The sequence below is a fragment of the Bombina bombina genome, chromosome 2 (genome assembly GCF_027579735.1).
Source record: "Bombina bombina isolate aBomBom1 chromosome 2, aBomBom1.pri, whole genome shotgun sequence".
Classification (NCBI taxonomy): Eukaryota; Metazoa; Chordata; class Amphibia; order Anura; family Bombinatoridae; genus Bombina; species Bombina bombina.
Window position 1 is genome coordinate 675,559,266 of NC_069500.1, and position 21,056 is coordinate 675,580,321.

The following is a 21,056-nucleotide window of genomic DNA, read 5'->3' on the forward strand; positions in this document are numbered from 1 at the left end:
ATATATATATATATATATATATTAAGTAGACAACCCAAGGTATTGATCTAGGCCCATTTTGGTATATTTCATGCCATCATTTCACTGCAAATGCAATCAAATAAAAAAAAAATTGTACTTTTTTTTTTCACAAACTTTGGGTTTCTTACGGAAATTATTTACATACTGCTTGTGCAATTATAGCACAAATGTTTGTAAAAGTTTCTCTAGGATCCCCTTTGTTCAAAAATAGCAGACATATATGGCTTTACCATTGCTTTTTGGTAATTAGAAGGCCGCTTACTTCAGCTGCGCACCACACTTCTATTATTCCTGGCAGTGAAGGGGTTAATTAGGTAGATTCAAAGGTTAATTCTAGCTTTATTGTAGAGTAGAGATTAGCCCCCCACCTTACACTCCCCACCCCCTGATCCTTCCCAAAGAGCTCTCTCCCCTCCCCACCCCCATCTTAGGTACTGGCAGACAGTCTGCCAGTATGAAACAATAAGGCTTTTTTTGATTAAATAATTTTTTTTTTTTTATTATTTTTTATATTTTCTGCAGTATAGGATCCCCCTTACCCCCTGACCCCCCCCCCAAACAGCTCTCTAAACCCCCCTCCCCCCTCATATCATCTGCCATCTTAGGTATGGGCAGCTGTCTGCCAGTACCTAAAAACTGCATTTTTTTCCAATTTTATTTATTTTTTATTATTTTTATCTCTCTTTCTATAGCATGGTGTCCCTCCACCCCAGCCCCACCCTCAAACTTTTTGTTAGGGGACCCCCACACCCCAGATCCCCTTTTATGCATTATAGCTGCCCCATCCCTCCCTGTCCCTTTATTTTTTTCCGTAGGTAGGGTCCTCCCTCTCCCTTCCGCCTTCCCTGCTGGACCACTCACCCGCCTTCCACCTTCACCTCCCGCCGGCATCAGCAATGATCGTTACAGATGGTGACACACACAGTGTTGCCGTCTGTAACGATCAGGCATCTGCCCTAATATGAAGCCAGAGCACCGATCGCGCTTTGGCTCTTTATGAGGCAGATGCCTGAAGCTTCAGATCTCGGCTGTAACTTAACAGCCGAGAGTGCTGGAGCATCCTGAAGTGACGACATGTATATGTATGTGTGTATGTATATGTATATATATATATATATATATACGTTGTGCGGTACGATAGCCAAAGTACCACACAACGTATATATATATATATACGTTGTATTGGGTGAAGGGGTTAAAGGACCAGTGAATAAAGTAGATTTACACAATCAACAAACACATGATAAAAAGACAATGCAATAGCACTTAGTCTAAACTTCAAATGAGTAGTAGAATTATTTTTTGGGACAAATTTCAGTTATGTCTATTTCCACTCCCCCTGTATCATGTAACAGCCATTAGCCAATCACAAATGCATATATGTATATTCTGTAAATTCTCGCACATGCTCAGTAGGAGCTGGTGACTCAAAAAGTGTAAATATAAAAAAGATTGTGCACATTTTGTTAATGGAAGTAAATTGGAAAGTTGTTTAAAATTGCATGCTCTATCTAAATCATGAAGGTTTAAGTTTGACTTGAGTGTCCCTTTAAAAGTGCTTACAAACATACTGACAGATGTTTCTGCATCATGGAAAGCAAATCAAGTTAAAATATTGAAAATACAGCAGACAAGTAGACTGGAGTTAGTGATACAAATTGTGAATTAAAGATATCGAATACTAATAGCAAGAAGAGAAAAAAAATCATGCTACTGTGTTTTAATTGTGATCTGTAACTCTTTATTTTGAAACAGCAGCCCACAATATAATTATAGCATGAGTAAGCAGGGTTCAAAAGATAATTTACACCAAATCTCTCCCTCACAGCACAGTGTGGCTCCTGCTGGGAAATACAATAGCACAGGTGTTTCAAAATAACACCTTTTCCTGTGCTCCATTTGGTATTTGAAACCATGAAATCACAATAATACAGACTCTCACTATGTCATTACACTCCTACTGTCTTTCATATAAATGTAACATGCGTGAGCCTATTAGTGAAGGGGCAGAGCTCAGCAAACGTGAATGCTGTATTTTCCTGTTTAGAGAAAAAAATGCATGTATCATTTCTTTCTCCATAAAAACCTAATGGATTTTTGGAGGCCCATTCAATAATCCCTCATTCAGCTCATATGTTTTGTTTCTTCATTGTAAGTGATTATTTATCAATCCACAAAGGTTTTTTTTTATTTTCATACATTTTTTACCAGATCCAGATATTAAAACATTCATCCCAACCAAACAGTTTATATTGATAACTGACTGATTCTGATTATGGACCAGCCAGAACAAGACAGAAACCAGAATTAATGTTGTTTGTCAATCCTTTGAATGGAATAGTGTAGAACCAGACATTAACATTCCATTTAGGTTTAGATTACTATCCCAGAGTAAAATTCACTGAGTAAATTAACTCTGCATTGAATGTATATTAAAAAAAAGGTCTGTAATGGAAGCTTGGAAGATAGGCAGGACAATAAAATATCTGGACAACAGTCAAATGCTGGAGGTGACTGTGACAAAACCAAATTTAGTATTTCTCTTGTTAAGTGTATCCAGTCCACGGATCATCCATTTCTTATGGGATATTCTCCTTCCCAACAGGAATTTGCAAGAGGATCACCCACAGCAGAGCTGCTATATAGCTCCTCCCCTCACTGTCATATCCAGTCATTCTCTTGCAACTCTCAACTAAGATGGAGGTCGTAAGAGGACTGTGGTGTTTTATACTTAGTTATTTCTTCAATCAAAAGTTTGTTATTTTTAAATGGTACCGGAGTGTACTGTTTCTCTCAGGCAGTATTTGGAAGAAGAATCTGCCTGCGTTTTCTATGATCTTAGCAGAAGTAACTAAGATCCTTTGCTGTTCTCACATATTCTGAGGAGTGAGGTAACTTCAGAGGGGGAATAGCGTGCAGGTTTTCCTGCAATAAGGTATGTGCAGTTAAAATATTTTTATAGGGATGGAATTTGCTAGAAAATGCTGCTGATACCGAAGTAAAGCCTTAAATGCAGTGATAGCGACTGGTATCAGGCTTATTAATAGAGATACATACTCTTATAAAAGTGTATTTTAAAATGTTTGCTGGCATGTTTAATCGTTTTTTATATATGTTTGGTGATAAAACTTATTGGGGCCTAGTTTTTTCCACATGGCTGGCTTGAATTTTGCCTAGAAACAGTTCCTTGAGGCTTTCCACTGTTGTAATATGAGTGGGAGGGGCCTATTTTAGCGCTTTTTTGCGCAGCAAAAATTACAGACACAGACATCCAGCTTCTTCCTGCATGTTCCAGGACTTCTCTGAAGGGCTCAAAAGGCTTCAAAAGTCGTATTGAGGGAGGTAAAAAGCCACAGTAGAGTGTGGCAGTTGTTGTGACTGTTTAAAAAACGTTTTTGTCATTTGTAATTCCGTTTTTGGTATTAAGGGGTTAATCATCCATTTGCAAGTGTGTGCAATGCTCTGCTAACTTGTTACATACACTGAAAATATTTTGTTAGTGTAACTGCCTTTTTTCACTGTTATTTCAAATTTGGACAAAATTTGTGTTTCTTAAAGGCGCAGTAACGTTTTTTATATTGCTTGTAAACTTGTTTTAAGTGTTTTCCAAGCTTGCTAATCTCATTGCTAGTCTGTTTAAACATGTCTGATACAGAGGAACCTACTTGTTCATTATGTTTGAAAGCCATGGTGGAGCCCCATAGGAGAATGTGTACTAAATGTATTGATTTCACCTTAAACAGTAAAGATCAGTCTTTATCTATAAAAGAATTATCACCAGAGGGTTCTGTCGAGGGGGAAGTTATGCCGACTAACTCTCCCCACGTGTCAGACCCTTCGCCTCCCGCTCAGGGGACGCACGCTAATATGGCGCCAATTACATCAGGGACGCCCATAGCGATTACCTTGCAGGATATGGCTGCAATCATGAATAATACCCTGTCAGAGGTATTATCTAGATTGCCTGAATTAAGAGGCAAGCGCGATAGCTCTGGGGTTAGGAGAGATACAGAGCGCGCAAATGCTGTAAGAGCCATGTCTGATACTGCGTCACAGTATGCAGAACATGAGAACGGAGAGCTTCATTCTGTGGGTGACATCTCTGACTCGGGGAAACCTGATTCAGAGATTTCTAATTTTAAATTTAAGCTTGAGAACCTCCGTGTATTGCTTGGGGAGGTATTAGCTGCTCTGAATGACTGTAACACAGTTGCAATTCCAGAGAAATTGTGTAGGCTGGATAGATACTACGCGGTGCCGGTGTGTACTGACGTTTTTCCTATACCTAAAAGGCTTACAGAAATTATTAGCAAGGAGTGGGATAGACCCGGTGTGCCCTTTTCCCCACCTCCTATATTTAGAAAAATGTTTCCAATAGACGCCACTACACGGGACTTATGGCAGACGGTCCCTAAGGTGGAGGGAGCAGTTTCTACTTTAGCAAAGCGTACCACTATCCCGGTTGAGGACAGTTGTGCTTTTTCAGATCCAATGGATAAAAAAATTAGAGGGTTACCTTAAGAAAATGTTTATTCAACAAGGTTTTATTTTACAGCCCCTTGCATGTATTGCGCCTGTCACTGCTGCGGCGGCATTCTGGTTTGAGGCCCTGGAAGAGGCCATCCATACAGCTCCATTGACTGAAATTGTTGACAAGCTTAGAACTCTTAAGCTAGCTAACTCATTTGTTTCTGATGCCATTGTTCATTTGACTAAACTAACGGCTAAGAATTCCGGATTCACCATCCAGGCGCGTAGGGAGCTATGGCTTAAATCCTGGTCAGCTGACGTGACTTCAAAGTCTAAGTTACTCAACATTCCTTTCAAGGGGCAGACCTTATTCGGGCCTGGATTGAAGGAAATTATTGCTGACATTACTGGAGGCAAGGGTCATACCCTTCCTCAGGACAGGGCCAAATCAAAGGCCAAACAGTCTAATTTTCGTGACTTTCAAAATTTCAAGGCAGGAGCAGCATCAACTTCCTCCGCTTCAAAACAAGAGGGAACTGTTGCTCATTCCAGACAGGCCTGGAAACCTAACCAGGCCTGGAACAAGGGCAAGCAGGCCAAAAAACCTGCTGCTGCCCCCAAGACAGCATGAAGGAATGGCCCCCTATCCTGAAACGGATCTAGTGGGGGGCAGACTTTCTCTCTTCGCCCAGGTGTGGGCAAGAGATGTTCAGGATCCCTGGGCGTTGGAGATCATATCTCAGGGATATCTTCTGGACTTCAAAGCTTCTCCTCCACAAGGGAGATTTCATCTTTCAAGGTTATCAGCAAACCAGATAAAGAAAGAGGCATTCTTAAGCTGTGTGCAAGACCTCCTAGTAATGGGAGTGATCCATCCAGTTCCGCGGATGGAACAGGGACAGGGGTTTTATTCAAATCTGTTTGTGGTTCCCAAGAAAGAGGGAACCTTCAGACCAATCTTGGATCTAAAGATCTTAAACAAATTCCTCAGAGTTCCATCATTCAAAATGGAAACTATTCGGACCATCCTACCCATGATCCAAGAGGGTCAGTACATGACCACAGTGGACTTAAAGGATGCCTACCTTCACATACCGATTCACAAAGATCATCATCGGTTCCTAAGGTTTGCCTTTCTAGACAGGCATTACCAATTTGTAGCTCTTCCCTTCGGGTTGGCCACAGCCCCGAGAATTTTTACAAAGGTTCTGGGCTCACTTCTGGCGGTTCTAAGATCGCGAGGCATAGCGGTGGCTCCGTATCTAGACGACATCCTGATACAGGCGTCAAGCTTTCAAATTGCCAAGTCTCATACAGAGATAGTTCTGGCATTTCTGAGGTCGCATGGGTGGAAAGTGAACGTGGAAAAGAGTTCTCTATCCCCACTCACAAGAGTCACCTTCCTAGGGACTCTTATAGATTCTGTAGAGATGAAAATTTACCTGACGGAGTCCAGGTTATCAAAACTTCTAAATGCTTGCCGTTTCCTTCATTCCATTCCACGTCCGTCAGTGGCTCAGTGCATGGAAGTAATCGGCTTAATGGTAGCGGCAATGGACATAGTGCCATTTGCGCGCCTGCATCTCAGACCACTGCAATTATGCATGCTATGTCAGTGGAATGGGGATTACTCAGATTTGTCCCCTCTACTAAATCTGGATCAAGAGACCAGAGATTCTCTTCTCTGGTGGCTATCTCGGGTCCATCTGTCCAAGGGTATGACCTTTCGCAGGCCAGATATGACGATTGTAACAACAGATGCCAGCCTTCTAGGTTGGGGAGCAGTCTGGAACTCCCTGAAGGCTCAGGGATCGTGGACTCAGGAGGAGTCTCTCCTTCCAATAAATATTCTGGAACTAAGAGCGATGTTCAAGGCTCTTCAGGTTTGGCCTCAGTTAGCAACTCTGAGGTACATCAGATTTCAGTCGGTCAACATCACGACTGTAGCTTACATCAACCATCGAGGGGGAACAAGAAGTTCCCTAGAGATGTTAGAAGTTTCAAAAATAATTCACTGGGCAGAGATTCACTCTTGCCACCTATCAGCTATCCATATCCCAGGTGTAGAGCACTGGGAGGTGGATTTTCTAAGTTGTCAGACTTTTCATCCGGGAGAGTGGGAACTCCATTCGGAGGTATTTGCACAACTGATTCTCCATTGGGGCAAACCAGAACTGGATCTCATGGCGTCTCGCCAGAACGCCAAGCTTCCGTGTTACGGATCCAGGTCCAGGGATCCCAAGGCGACACTGATAGATACTCTAGCAGCGCCCTGGTCTTTCAACCTGGCTTATGTGTTTCCACCGTTTCCTCTGCTCCCTCGACTGATTGCCAAGATCAAGCAGGAGAGAGCATTGGTGATTCTGATAGCACCTGCGTGGCCACGCAGGACCTGGTATGCAGATCTAGTGGACATGTCATCCTTTCCACCATGGTCTCTGCCTCTGAGACAGGACCTTCTACTTCAGGGTCCTTTCAACCATCCAAATCTAATTTCTCTGAGGCTGACTGCCTGGAGATTGAATGCTTGATTTTATCAAATCGTGGCTTCTACGAGTCAGTTATTGATACCTTAATACAGGCACGAAAGCCTGTCACCAGGAAAATTTACCATAAGGTATGGCGTAGATATCTTTATTGGTGTGAATCCAAGGGTTACTCATGGAGTAAGGTCAGGATTCCTAGGATTTTATCTTTTCTCCAAGAAGGTTTGGAAAAAGGATTGTCAGCTAGTTTCTTAAAGGGACAGATTTTTGCTCTGTCTATTCTTTTGCACTAGCGTCTGGCAGATGTTCCAGACGTTCAGGCATTTTGTCAAGCTTTAGTTTGAATCAAGCCTGTGTTTAAACCTGTTGCTCCACCATGGAGCTTAAACTTGGTTCTTAAGGTTCTTCAAGGAGTTCCGTTTGAACCTCTTCATTCCATAGATAAACTTTTATCTTGGAAAGTTCTTTTTTTTTTTTTTTGGTAGCTATTTCCTCGGCTCGTAGAGTCTCTGAGCTATCTGCCTTACAATGTGATTCTCCTTATCTGATTTTTCATACGGATAAGGTAGTCCTGCATACCAAACCTGGGTTCTTACCTAAGGTGGTATCTAACAAGAATATCAATCAAGAGATTGTGGTTCCATCCTTGTGTTACACAATCTGGAAGTGGTCTGTGCTTTAAAGTTTTACTTACAAGCTACTAAAGATTTTCGTCAAACATCTGCTTTGTTTGTTGTCTACTCTGGACAGAGGAGAGGTCAAAAGGCTTTGGCAACCTCTTTTTCTTTTTGGCTAAGAAGCTTAATCCGCTTAGCCTATGAGACTGCTGGACAGCAGCCTCCTGAAAGGATTACAGCTCATTCCACTAGAGCTGTGGCTTCCACTTGGGCCTTTAAAAATGAGGCTTCTGTTGAACAGATTTGCAAGGCGGCGACTTGGTCTTCGCTTCATACTTTTTCAAAATTTTACAAATTTTATACTTTTGCTTCTTCGGAGGCTATATTTGGGAGAAAGGTTTTACAGGCAGTGGTTCCTTCCATTTAAGTTCCTGCCTTGTCCCTCCCTTCATCCGTGTACTTTAGCTTTGGTATTGGTATCCCACAAGTAATGGATGATCTGTGGACTGGATACACTTAACAAGAGAAAACATAATTTATGCTTACCTGATAAATTTATTTCTCTTGTAGTGTATCCAGTCCACGGCCCGCCCTGTCATTTTAAGGCAGGTAATTTTTAAATTTAAACTACAGTAACCACTACACCCTATGGTTCCTCCTTTCTCGGCTTGTTTTCGGTCGAATGACTGGCTATGACAGTTAGGGGAGGAGCTATATTACAGCTCTGCTGTGGGTGTCCTCTTGCAACTTCCTGTTGGGAATGAGAATATCCCACAAGTAATGGATGATCCGTGGACTGGATACACTACAAGAGAAATAAATTTATCAGGTAAGCATAAATTATGTTTTTAATATAAAAAATTAAAGAAGTAAAGATAAAAACATACATTAAAACTGCGTAGAACTCCACTATTTATCCTTTTGTTTTAGATCACCATAGGTTTATCAATCAAGTGATAACCAGGACCTTAGTCTATTATATGAGGGAGTTCGTATGGCTGCGCTATCTGATCTGGTTTTTGCTTGAGCGCTAACATTTTACTCAGCACTTGAAATATGGAAGTAAAAAAGTGCTACCATTTTTACATTTTAATTGTAATCTAGGCCATAGTTTTTAAGGACAACATTTATACCACCAATATCAAGGCATATGTCACTATTAACTACTATTAACTGGGTAGTTCAATGTGAACTGACACCAAGGTAACCCCCACCCCTGGAGTTGCAAATATTTTGCAGGTGTGCAGGCTGACAGACTAGCACCCAAAGTCTGTAAAAATAATGTCCAAAGTAGTATAGCAGCACCACCAATTAGTAAAAATTACTTTATTGCACCAGCATAAAACAAACAACGTTTCGGATATGCATCCTTAATCATGTCTAATGTGAATACAATTGAAATCAACCTTAAATAGACCATAGCCACACCCACATACACCTCTATTACTCTTAACCCTTACCTATACAGAGTCACATCTATATCAAAAGACAATGCCATATAGTGGTCAAAATATTTACAAGTTAAACACATAATCAAAGCTGACATTTGGATCAAATAATTTTTATGAGAGAATTCTATTATATGCAACATATTTACATCCCATATTTAAACTGATTAATCATCTATTCATTATAAACTTATACCCCAATCCATTTCTCTGTTCATCCCATTCGGGATCATGGTACCTAATTCATGTATCCAATATAACTCTCTATTACACAGAATTTTAGCTCTTTTGCCCCCTCTCCTGGGCATACTTACATGCTCCAGTTATTGAAATCTCAACTGATTTATTTAATGTCCTGCCTGAATAAAGTGGTTGGATACTGGGGCCTCCAAGTTACCTATTCTGATATTGCTCTTATGTTGATTGATGCGTTCACGCACCTTGCGGGTTGTCTCGCCCACATACCCCAGTCCACACAGACACTTAATTAGATAAACTGCATAGTTAGTATTACAGGTAAAATGATCCTTAAGTTTATATTTTTTACCATTTCGAGGATGTGTACAAATGGGGCCTTTTATAATGCTATTACAATTTTGACACTCCAAGCAGGGAAAGCAACCCAAATTTTTCTCTCCAATATATCTTTGACTTTCCTTTTTTGAACCAACATCTGCCCTCACTAATGTGTCTCTAAGATTTTTACAGCGAACTGGTAAAAAATATAAACTTAAGGATCATTTTACCTGTAATACTAACTATGCGATTTATCTAATTAAGTGTCCGTGTGGACTGGGGTATGTGGACGAGACCACCCGCAAGGTGCGTGAACGCATCAATCAACATAAGAGCAATATCAGAACAGGTAACTTGGAGGCACCAGTATCCAACCACTTTATTCAGGCAAGACATCAAATAAATCAGTTGAGATTTCAGATACTGGAGCATGTAAGTATGCACAGGAGAGGGGGCAATAGAGCTAAAATTCTGTGTAATAGAGAGTTATATTGTATACATGAATTAGGTACCATGATCCCGAATAGGATGAACAGAGAAATGGATTGGGGTATAAGTTTATAATGAATAGATGATTAATCAGTTTAAATATGGGATGTAAATATGTTGCATATAATAGAATTCTCTCATAAAAATTATTTGATCCAAATGTCAGCTTTGACTATGTGTTTAACTTATATATATATTTTGACCACTAGATGGCATTGTCTTTTGATATAGATGTGACTCTGTATAGGTAAGAGTTAAGAGTAATAGAGGTGTATGTGGGTGTGGCTATGGTCTATTAAAGGTTGATTTTAATTGTATTTATATTAGACATGATTAAGGATGCATATCCGAAACGTTGTTTGTTTTATGCTGGTTCAATAAAGTAATTTTTACTAATTGGTGGTGCTGCTATACTACTTTGGAAATTAACTGGGTAGTGCTCACCCACAAAAATATAGTTGGATATATTTAGAGACTATAAATTAAAACAAATATAATTTGATTGACTTTACTCGGCAGCCGGGTGCATAAAACATAATAATTTCCAACCATAAAAGTTATCCTAGACAGCGACCATTACTTAATCAGAAATCTGTCCCTGTAGAGTTTTGTTGCTCTGTAGCTCGTCTTGGTGATTTTTTTTATAGCAATACAAGGGATAAAGAGTTATACTAAAAGAAAAAGGGAAATACAAAAAAACACAATTCCCATAGGGGCCACTTCCTCCAAACAAATCTTAAAAGAAATAAAACCCAAAAGCAATATATAGGAACACCTATCACATTGGTGTGAGCTACCAAAAATAAAGTACAATACATAGTCCTTATAATCCCACATCCAATGGAGGGCAGCACTCTGTCAGAAGGATGGTCATTCCCTGGTGATGGTGATTCTAGAAAAAAGGAGACACAGATGCGCCAACATGACCTAGTAACGTCTATACACTAGAAAAACAATGTGAAGTAGAATGATACTCACAAACAAAGAGCACCCAAAAGTGCCAATCACGCAGACTGAATCAATTAGCAGTGGTCCAGCTCACTGAATGCTCACAGGGGAGATGCTCAGATGAAAAACAGCAGGCAGCAAACAGAAATCCTATTCCTGTGAGTGACATAAAACAATATCAATAGCCTAGTACAGTTTGGGCATGCAAAGTGCACAATTATTGGTCAGACTTACAGAAAGCAGCGCACCGCCAGGTGCAATAGAGGCAAGCTGGAACCTCTCAGTCGCCCAGCAGACTGTGCTCAGGAATAGATGGCGTCCGTTCACCAGCCACACGGTATAGATCCAAGAGATAAGTCCAAAATAAATACAGCAAGTGTATCAGATAAAAGAATGTATTTATTAAAAACAAAGCGACATGTTTCTCAGCCCACAAGGGCTGTTTCCTTAAGCTAAACAATAAAAATATAACATTGATACACTTGCTATATACACTTATAAACCATATCATTTGTTAATTAATGCACCCACCCTCTTCCCTAAACCTAATTAATCAATATACACCTGTTGGTAACCTCTTGTATCCTAGCAATAAAACAGCTGATGATAAATGTTGCAATTTGTGTCAGCCGTGTCGTTGATAAAGCAACATACTAACACCTAGTTAAAATAAAAGTGTGATCAACACACAAGAGGGCGCTAAAATACCCACTGTGAGGTAGATTGTAAGTGATTAAATAAACAGGCAATATATATGTGCAACTGGGAGTAGATCATGGACTCTCACCATACAAACGATATAACAAATGATGTTCAGTCCCAAATATATGTGCAATGTTCATATATAAAATGTCCCAATGATGGAAGCAGAAACCAGTTGCTGCCGATAATGTTGCACTTTCCTCTTTTAAGTGCCCTCTTCTCTCCTTGATGACCGGAGGCAAATCTGTAGGGGTGGAGGGAAAACAGAGGCGACAAATGTGTGTATCCAATGTGATGGTGAACCCCCCTGCACACGTATGCTATACCCAGGGTACTCACACTTTCACTTAGCACACCAATGTGCTGGTAGGCGCGGACTGGCTATCGGAGCAAGCCAGCTTGCTCTCACATGTACACTCTCTCTCTGTGGTGATCGTAAGAGTCTTAGCCGCTGTATCTCCTTATATGATGTTGATCTCCAACGCCAACAGTAACTTACAAAGGAATAGCTCCCAAGGATTGGTAATGAGGATATACTTGTAATGGAAACACATGCAATGGTATAAAATAAACTTTTAATCAGTGTTAAAAACAACCATGCAGATTCCACAAGTAAAAATCAGATATATATTCTTTGCTACGCGTTTCTCGGCTACTTATGGGCCGTTTCTTCAGGCATATTTGTACAAACATTTGAATCGGCTATATATTGCCGCTCATTACCAAATCCTCCCTCCCCCCATCTACACCAATAGGCGTGTTGCTTCCAGCCATTGGCTATGAACAAACATCCAGCTGATACTTAGTAACTTAATCTCAATAGACACCTATGCAATACAAATTTCGAACAACAATATGTTGATACAAAGTTACAACTATCGTTATCTACTAAATACTGTAGATGTCCATACTTTCCCTTTGAAAACAAATATCGATAGATGACACTTTTTTAAGAACTCTCAATCTCATTTCCAATATGCAACACAGATAAAAAGAATTTTTTTTTATATAGAAATCCTGCCGTGTGAAATTTGATTACAACTTCATGACACTAACAACTCAAATAGGATAAAATGAATATAATATATATTCAAGGTTTACGCTATTTCTAATTTCCTCATATGATTTATCAAAGGGACCTAATGTCATCAAATGACTGGTATTAGGTGAATCTATTTGCGGTTATTCTTTACCTGAGATGGAACTCTTTACTTTTATAAGTGATATACCCTAAGTGTCATAACACCAAAATAACAGTATATAAATATATGAAATGATATAGATGTGAAATGAATATGATATTATAATGAATGACATCAAATAGTAAAAAAGAAAAGAAGTGACCAATAGACCTGCAAAATCTATTACAGGTGATTTAACGCTACATGAATCGGTTTAAAGGGGTATTTTGCTACTATTTTGTATACCTACTATAAAGTATCCACCCTATAAGGACTGTGTATTTTGGTACAATCATCACAAATAGTGCATCTATATTGATGGTATCCCCACTGCAATGTACTCTTCAGTTAAAGGGATTTTTCGCAGCAGATTGCAAAGTGTCTAGATTCAGTGTCTATATTCTAGTTATATACCTATAAGATTTGTCTGTTGTCTTATAAGGATGGCATATAGTGATAAAACATTATTAGTTTGTTCTAAAAATTATATGCTTCGATATTTTTGGATAATAATATATTAAGGTGGATATTTTGTAACAAATGCTATCTTTGTGTCCCCCAGTGAATGTGGATTTTTCTAAATGCCAAGAGCATAAATAATGAATATAATACAATGAATGGTATTACTTTCCATTCATATAAAAAAATAATAAATTGTATATAAGAAAACAAAACTAAATAAAGGACCCTTAATGGTCTAAGTGCTAATACTATTAGTTGTTACATCAGAAATCACCAATTGTTTCTAAATTATGTGCATATAAATAATAAGATAAAGAGTGGTATATGTGATGTATTAATAATGATACTAATACGTGTACTAATATACTCTAAATGAATAATAAACCTAATGTGTGTTAAAGTGGAGAAGACATATAAATGCCAAATATTATGACATACTGCTATGTGCAATGTATAATGTATGTGTCCTGTGTGAACATGTGTAAACGTGTATTTGTAAATTAATACTATAAAAAACTAAGTCAAATCTAGGTCTATAATGAATATATGATGATTTAGTATTGAAGCTCTATCTCTCTCACATGCCTTCCTATATCCATTGTTTATGATTTCAGGGGGATACCCTTTTTCTCTGAATCCTTCTATTAAAATTTGTGACTGCTCATGAAATGTATCATCCGAACTACAGTTCCTTTTTATACGGCAAAACTGACTAAATAGAATGTTTATAGAAAATTGGAGATAGATCCTACACAGATTTTTTTGAAAAAACTTTTGCGGATATTGGAAGATGGTAGTAGTAATGGAATTCTGAATTCTAAAGAAAAGAGATATCTCACTCCTTCCCATCCAACTATCCCTTACTACTACCATCTTCCAAAAATTCACAAAAATTCTATCCATTGTTTATGATTTCAGGGGGATACCCTTTTTCTCTGAATCTTTCTATTAAAATTTGTGACTGCTCATGAAATGTATCATCCGAACTACAGTTCCTTTTTATACGGCAAAACTGACTAAATGGAATGTTGTTCTTCCATTGGGAATAATGGTTGCTAGAATAATGTAAAAAGTTATTGCAGTCTACAATCTTAAAATATGTACAAGTGCAAATATTATGATTTCTATCAAATGAGAGATTAAGATCTAAAAATTCAATTCTATCTGGTTGCACACTGGAAGTGAACTGGATGCCCATATCATTTTTATTTAAAAATGTACAAAAGGAATGTGCCTCCTCAATAGTCCCTTTAAAAACAAATAAAAGATCATCTATGTACCGGCCATAGAACACCAGTTTGCCCCACCAGTTGGAATTATATATATATATATTTTCAAAATAACCCATAAAAAGGTTTGCAAAACTAGGGGCAAACCTGGTGCCCATGGCCGTACCTTTAACTTGTAGATAGAACTCATCTAAAAAATTTAAAATAATTATGTTTTAAAATAAAATCAATAAGACTCAGCAAATATTCCTTCTGCTTAGCAGGCATAAATAAGTCATCCTCCAAAAAATGTCTCACTGTGGATATACCTAATTCGTGAGATATGTTAGAATATAAAGCACTCACATCTGCAGTGACCCAAATGGAATCCTTATCACATTTAGCCCCTTCAAGTTTCTGTATTAGATCCGTGGTATCACGAATATAAGATGGAAGGTTTTGAACATATTTCTGCAAGTAACTATCTATATATTCTGATAATTTGTCCGTAAGGCCATTAATGCCTGCAATAATAGGCCTTCCTGGAGGTTGTGTAGAATTTTTGTGAATTTTTGGAAGATGGTAGTAGTAAGGGATAGATGGATGTGAAGGAGTGAGATATCTCTTTTCTTTAGAATTCAGAATTCCATTACTACTACCATCTTCCAATATCCGCAAAAGTTTTTTCAAAAAAATCTGTGTAGGATCTATCTCCAATTTTCTATAAACATTCCATTTAGTCAGTTTTGCCGTATAAAAAGGAACTGTAGTTCGGATGATACATTTCATGAGCAGTCACAAATTTTAATAGAAGGATTCAGAGAAAAAGGGTATCCCCCTGAAATCATAAACAATGGATATAGGAAGGCATGTGAGAGAGATAGAGCTTCAATACTAAATCCCAATAAAAATAACAATAATACTCAGACACTAAAGAACAAGAATGTTAAAGAACAGCCTCTGTTCGTCACCCAATACAACTCTAATTATAAACTTATTAAAAAGACATTACAAAAACACTGGCCTATTTTGCTTAAGGACCCCATACTCAAAAGAAATTTAAATACCACCCCTAGCATTGTATATAGGAGAGCACCCAATATTAAGCAATCATTGGCGCCCAGTAAGGTGGTCATTTCTAAAAAAGCAATCAAAGGCACATCAAATAATAAAAAAATGGGCCATAAAGGTGTTTATAGATGTGGCAAATCAAGATGCTACATGTGTCAATATATAACTCATGGAGCAAAAAATATTACAGCACATACAACAGGAGGGACATATCAGATAGGGCAATATCTCACATGCAGCTCATCTTTCGTTATCTATGTGTTATCCTGTAAATGTGGGGTCCAGTACTTAGGGCGTACAATACGCAATATTCGCACCAGATGGAGTGAACACTTCAGAAACATTCGATACGAATCTGATAAACACAGTGTCTCAAGACACCATATACAAGAACACAAGGGGGAACCATGTTGTTTTAAGATCACCCCCATTGAAAGCATTTTACCCTCTAACAAGTACAATAGATTCATCAAGCTCCGCCAAAGAGAGACTTTTTGGATCCATAAATTTGGATCACTTTTTCCAGATGGTCTCAACGAAGTAATTGACTCTGCAGCATTTTAATATGCATTTTATTATATATATTTCTAATACACTTTAACCTTTTCATTATGGTGTTTTTATATATATCATCATATATTCATTATAGACCTAGATTTGACTTAGTTTTTTATAGTATTAATTTACAAATACACGTCCAAGTTTACACATGTTCACACAGGACACATACATTATACATTGCACATAGCAGTATGTCATAATATTTGGCATTTATATGTCTTCTCCACTTTAACACACATTAGGTTTATTATTCATTTAGAGTATATTAGTACACGTATTAGTATCATTATTGATACATCACATATACCACTCTTTATCTTATTATTTATATGCACATAATTTAGAAACAATTGGTGATTTCTGATGTAACAACTAATAGTATTAGCACTTAGACCATTAAGGGTCCTTTATTTAGTTTTGTTTTCTTATATACAATTTATAAATTTTTTTATATGAATGGAAAGTAATACCATTCATTGTATTATATTCATTATTTATGCTCTTGGCATTTAGAAAAATCCACATTCACTGGGGACACAAAGATAGCATTTGTTACAAAATATCCACCTTAATATATTATTATCCAAAAATATTGAAGCATATAATTTTTAGAACCAACTAATAATGTTTTATCACTATATGCCATCCTTATAAGACAACAGACAAATCTTATAGGTATATAACTAGAATATAGACACTGAATCTAGACACTTTGCAATCTGCTGCGAAAAATCCCTTTAACTGAAGAGTACATTGCAGTGGGGATACCATCAATATAGATGCACTATTTGTGATGATTGTACCAAAATACACAGTCCTTATAGGGTGGATACTTTATAGTAGGTATACAAAATAGTAGCAAAATACCCCTTTAAACCGATTCATGTAGCGTTAAATCACCTGTAATAGATTTTGCAGGTCTATTGGTCACTTCTTTTCTTTTTTACTATTTGATGTCATTCATTATAATATCATATTCATTTCACATCTATATCATTTCATATATTTATATACTGTTATTTTGGTGTTATGACACTTAGGGTATATCACTTATAAAAGTAAAGAGTTCCATCTCAGGTAAAGAATAACCGCAAATAGATTCACCTAATACCAGTCATTTGATGACATTAGGTCCCTTTGATAAATCATATGAGGAAATTAGAAATAGCGTAAACCTTGAATATATATTATATTCATTTTATCCTATTTGAGTTGTTAGTGTCATGAAGTTGTAATCAAATTTCACACGGCAGGATTTCTATATAAAAAAAAATTCTTTTTATCTGTGTTGCATATTGGAAATGAGATTGAGAGTTCTTAAAAAAGTGTCATCTATCGATATTTGTTTTCAAAGGGAAAGTATGGACATCTACAGTATTTAGTAGATAACGATAGTTGTAACTTTGTATCAACATATTGTTGTTCGAAATTTGTATTGCATAGGTGTCTATTGAGATTAAGTTACTAAGTATCAGCTGGATGTTTGTTCATAGCCAATGGCTGGAAGCAACACGCCTATTGGTGTAGATGGGGGGAGGGAGGATTTGGTAATGAGCGGCAATATATAGCCGATTCAAATGTTTGTACAAATATGCCTGAAGAAACGGCCCATAAGTAGCCGAGAAACGCGTAGCAAAGAATATATATCTGATTTTTACTTGTGGAATCTGCATGGTTGTTTTTAACACTGATTAAAAGTTTATTTTATACCATTGCATGTGTTTCCATTACAAGTATATCCTCATTACCAATCCTTGGGAGCTATTCCTTTGTAAGTTCCTGTTGGCGTTGGAGATCAACATCATATAAGGAGATACAGCGGCTAAGACTCTTACGATCACCACAGAGAGAGAGTGTACATGTGAGAGCAAGCTGGCTTGCTCCGATAGCCAGTCCGCGCCTACCAGCACATTGGTGTGCTAAGTGAAAGTGTGAGTACCCTGGGTATAGCATACGTGTGCAGGGGGGTTCACCATCACATTGGATACACACATTTGTCGCCTCTGTTTTCCCTCCACCCCTACAGATTTGCCTCCGGTCATCAAGGAGAGAAGAGGGCACTTAAAAGAGGAAAGTGCAACATTATCGGCAGCAACTGGTTTCTGCTTCCATCATTGGGACATTTTATATATGAACATTGCACATATATTTGGGACTGAACATCATTTGTTATATCGTCTGTATGGTGAGAGCCCATGATCTATTCCCAGTTGCACATATATATTGCCTGTTTATTTAATCACTTACAATCTACCTCCCAGTGGGTATTTTAGCGCCCTCTTGTGTGTTGATCACACTTTTATTATAGTTTGTATATTTCAATTTTGTTACTGAGAGGTGCAGCTTGTCTTTCATATTGGAGACACACAGTCAGCGTCTTAGGTAATTGATTTATTAGGTTCAGCAGTGCACTTGGCATTTGACTCTACTAGTGCACATGCACATTGGGAAGCTCTTCACTCCTGTTACATTACACTGGTTGTTCTAGCGCCCTCTAGTGGCTAAGGTCACATCTGTTTTAACACCTAGTTAATCAATATACACCTGTTGGTAACCTAGCAATAAAACAGCTGATGGTAAATATTGCTATTTGTGTCAGCAATGTCGTTGAATAGAGCAACATGCTAACACCATTCATTTTTTAAAAGAGGGCATGGCCCTACCTACTAAATAAAATAATAATTCAGACGTTCTACAAACTACCTCAATCAAAAAATAGTATATAGAATTTAAAACCAATAAATTTGGGCCTAAAAAAACTATTTTATACTGACTATAGGTGTAGTATGCCATTAGGCCTAGTGAGACTGGTTGTCATGGCAACAATAACCTTGTCTGATTCTATTGTAGGATCATAACTAAACTTTAATGATCTTCATAAGTGATGTATAGTTGTACTAAAACTGACAAATACCGTTCAAGTGTGAAGAAAATATTTGCAGATAACGGCTCTCGACATAACCCATTACGTCTGGGGGGTGTATAAAAACAAAAGGTCAATGGTGTGCCAGCTGATTCGTGTCTCTATAGGGGCGTGTGTGAATGGCGTCAGGATAAGGAGGTGTCTGAGCCTGCCTAATGTCCAATGTTGCTCCAAGTGGGTGTATATACTGACGTGTATCCATTATGTAACATACATCATGTGTGATGAGCTCTGTGCATCCACTAATAACAGGACAAGAACATAATGGAGACATCAGCATATAACCAATATACCATAGACTAACTATTAACGTAGTGATCCAGAATCAGGACAAATCGTGATAAGATGGTATCCGCTATTCCTAACCAAAGGGATGTTGATAACACAGAGGCCAAGACTGTATGTGAATATAATAGAGATAAAGATAACTAATGTAGTGAATGGATATGTGCTTGATAAAGGACTATTGTGATGTGTATACCTATGCTCAAAGGGTACCTAGTGCGATTGTGAATAATAAAATAAAGTATGTGTACTAATAGAGTATACTTACTGGGCATCTGGGTGCATAAAACATAATAATCTCCAACCATAAAAGTTATCCTAGACAGCGACCATTACCTAATCAGAAATCTGTCCCTGTAGAGGATTGTTGCTCTGTAGCTTGTCTTGGTGATTTTTTTATAGCAATACAAGAGATAAAGGGTTATAGTACTTTGCTCTAGTATATTCAAAATTGTAAGCATTTTGTGTGAAAAATCTAGGATTGATTTATACATTAATACGTGTTGTTTTTCTTTTACTTTAGAAAGTTGATGTGACTAGCAGAGCGGTGATGGAAATCATGACAAAGTCAATAGAGTACCTTCAACCCAATCCAGGTAATCACCTATTCAAAATACTATATAGACATATAATTCAAAAGTGTGATTTTTTTATATCAATTGCATAAATGTGATTCTTCACCTATATTAGAATCAGACAATATTTAAATTGGTGCAAAAAATATTATTCTAGTTTTAGAGAACAAGATTTCTACATTTTTATGAAAAACTGGGGGAGAATAAATTGTGTATGTTAAATGTGTTTAAAAAAGGTAACCATGAAAAATAAAGTCCCATCAGCCCCTTCACTTTGATGAAAAGAGGTTAAGAGGTAGTCAATAGAAATAAATCATCAAAGGGACAGTGTACTGTAAAGCTGGTTACCCCTTAATGGTCTAAATTACAAGTGAAGCTCCATTGTTATCACAAGACGTGCAAACGTGATTGCAATTGCAAGGTTGAGATCTTTATACCGCTAGAACCTAAATTACAGCTGAGCTGCTTCTTCTTGCAAAACTGCAATATCTCACTTTAACCAACCAGAATTGCAGAAACACAGTTGGTACAGTGAGATATTACAGTGTTAGTGTGAGAAATTATTCAAAATGCACTATCATGACCAGGAATATTTGTAATAAGCAAATATAGAAAAGTTTATAATGAACAACTTTTATAATATAATGTATATAAATTACACATCATACACATGTGTACTGTATACCCATAATTCCCAGCTCAAATGCATAACAACGTCGTTTTTCTATTATTTTGGAAGTGAAAAGGTTAATTTCGCACACATAAATTGCTATTGTCCTTTCACAGTGTACAATGGTATCTATGTAATCAACTGTGTTAAAAGGTATTTGTTTGCTAAATTGCCATTGTATTAGTTATTTGCATTTACTTGTAGATTTCTAGTAACTTCATAATGGGAATCATGGTTTACTTTCCGTTCTGATAACTTGTGCTTCAACGATAGTAACTCTTGAGGGAGAACATTTTTCTTTCACCTTATAACAGAGGCATAACTAGAACTCACTGGGCCCCAGGGCAACTTCTATGTCAGGGTCCTCCTCATTAGAACAGCATCCCTTCCATAGATAATGAGCAATATATATATATACATATA

At 37.5% G+C, this 21,056-nt stretch overlaps 1 protein-coding gene across 1 annotated transcript in view; it reads left to right on the top strand.

Annotated features, from left to right (window-relative positions):
• SH3GL2 (SH3 domain containing GRB2 like 2, endophilin A1) overlaps nucleotides 1-21,056 on the top strand; it is a 462,830-nt gene that overhangs the window by 324,638 nt on the left and 117,136 nt on the right. The window contains exon 3 of the mRNA XM_053702641.1: nucleotides 19,912-19,984. Coding sequence (XP_053558616.1) covers nucleotides 19,912-19,984 — 73 coding nt within the window. The remainder of the gene's footprint in view (nucleotides 1-19,911; nucleotides 19,985-21,056) is intronic.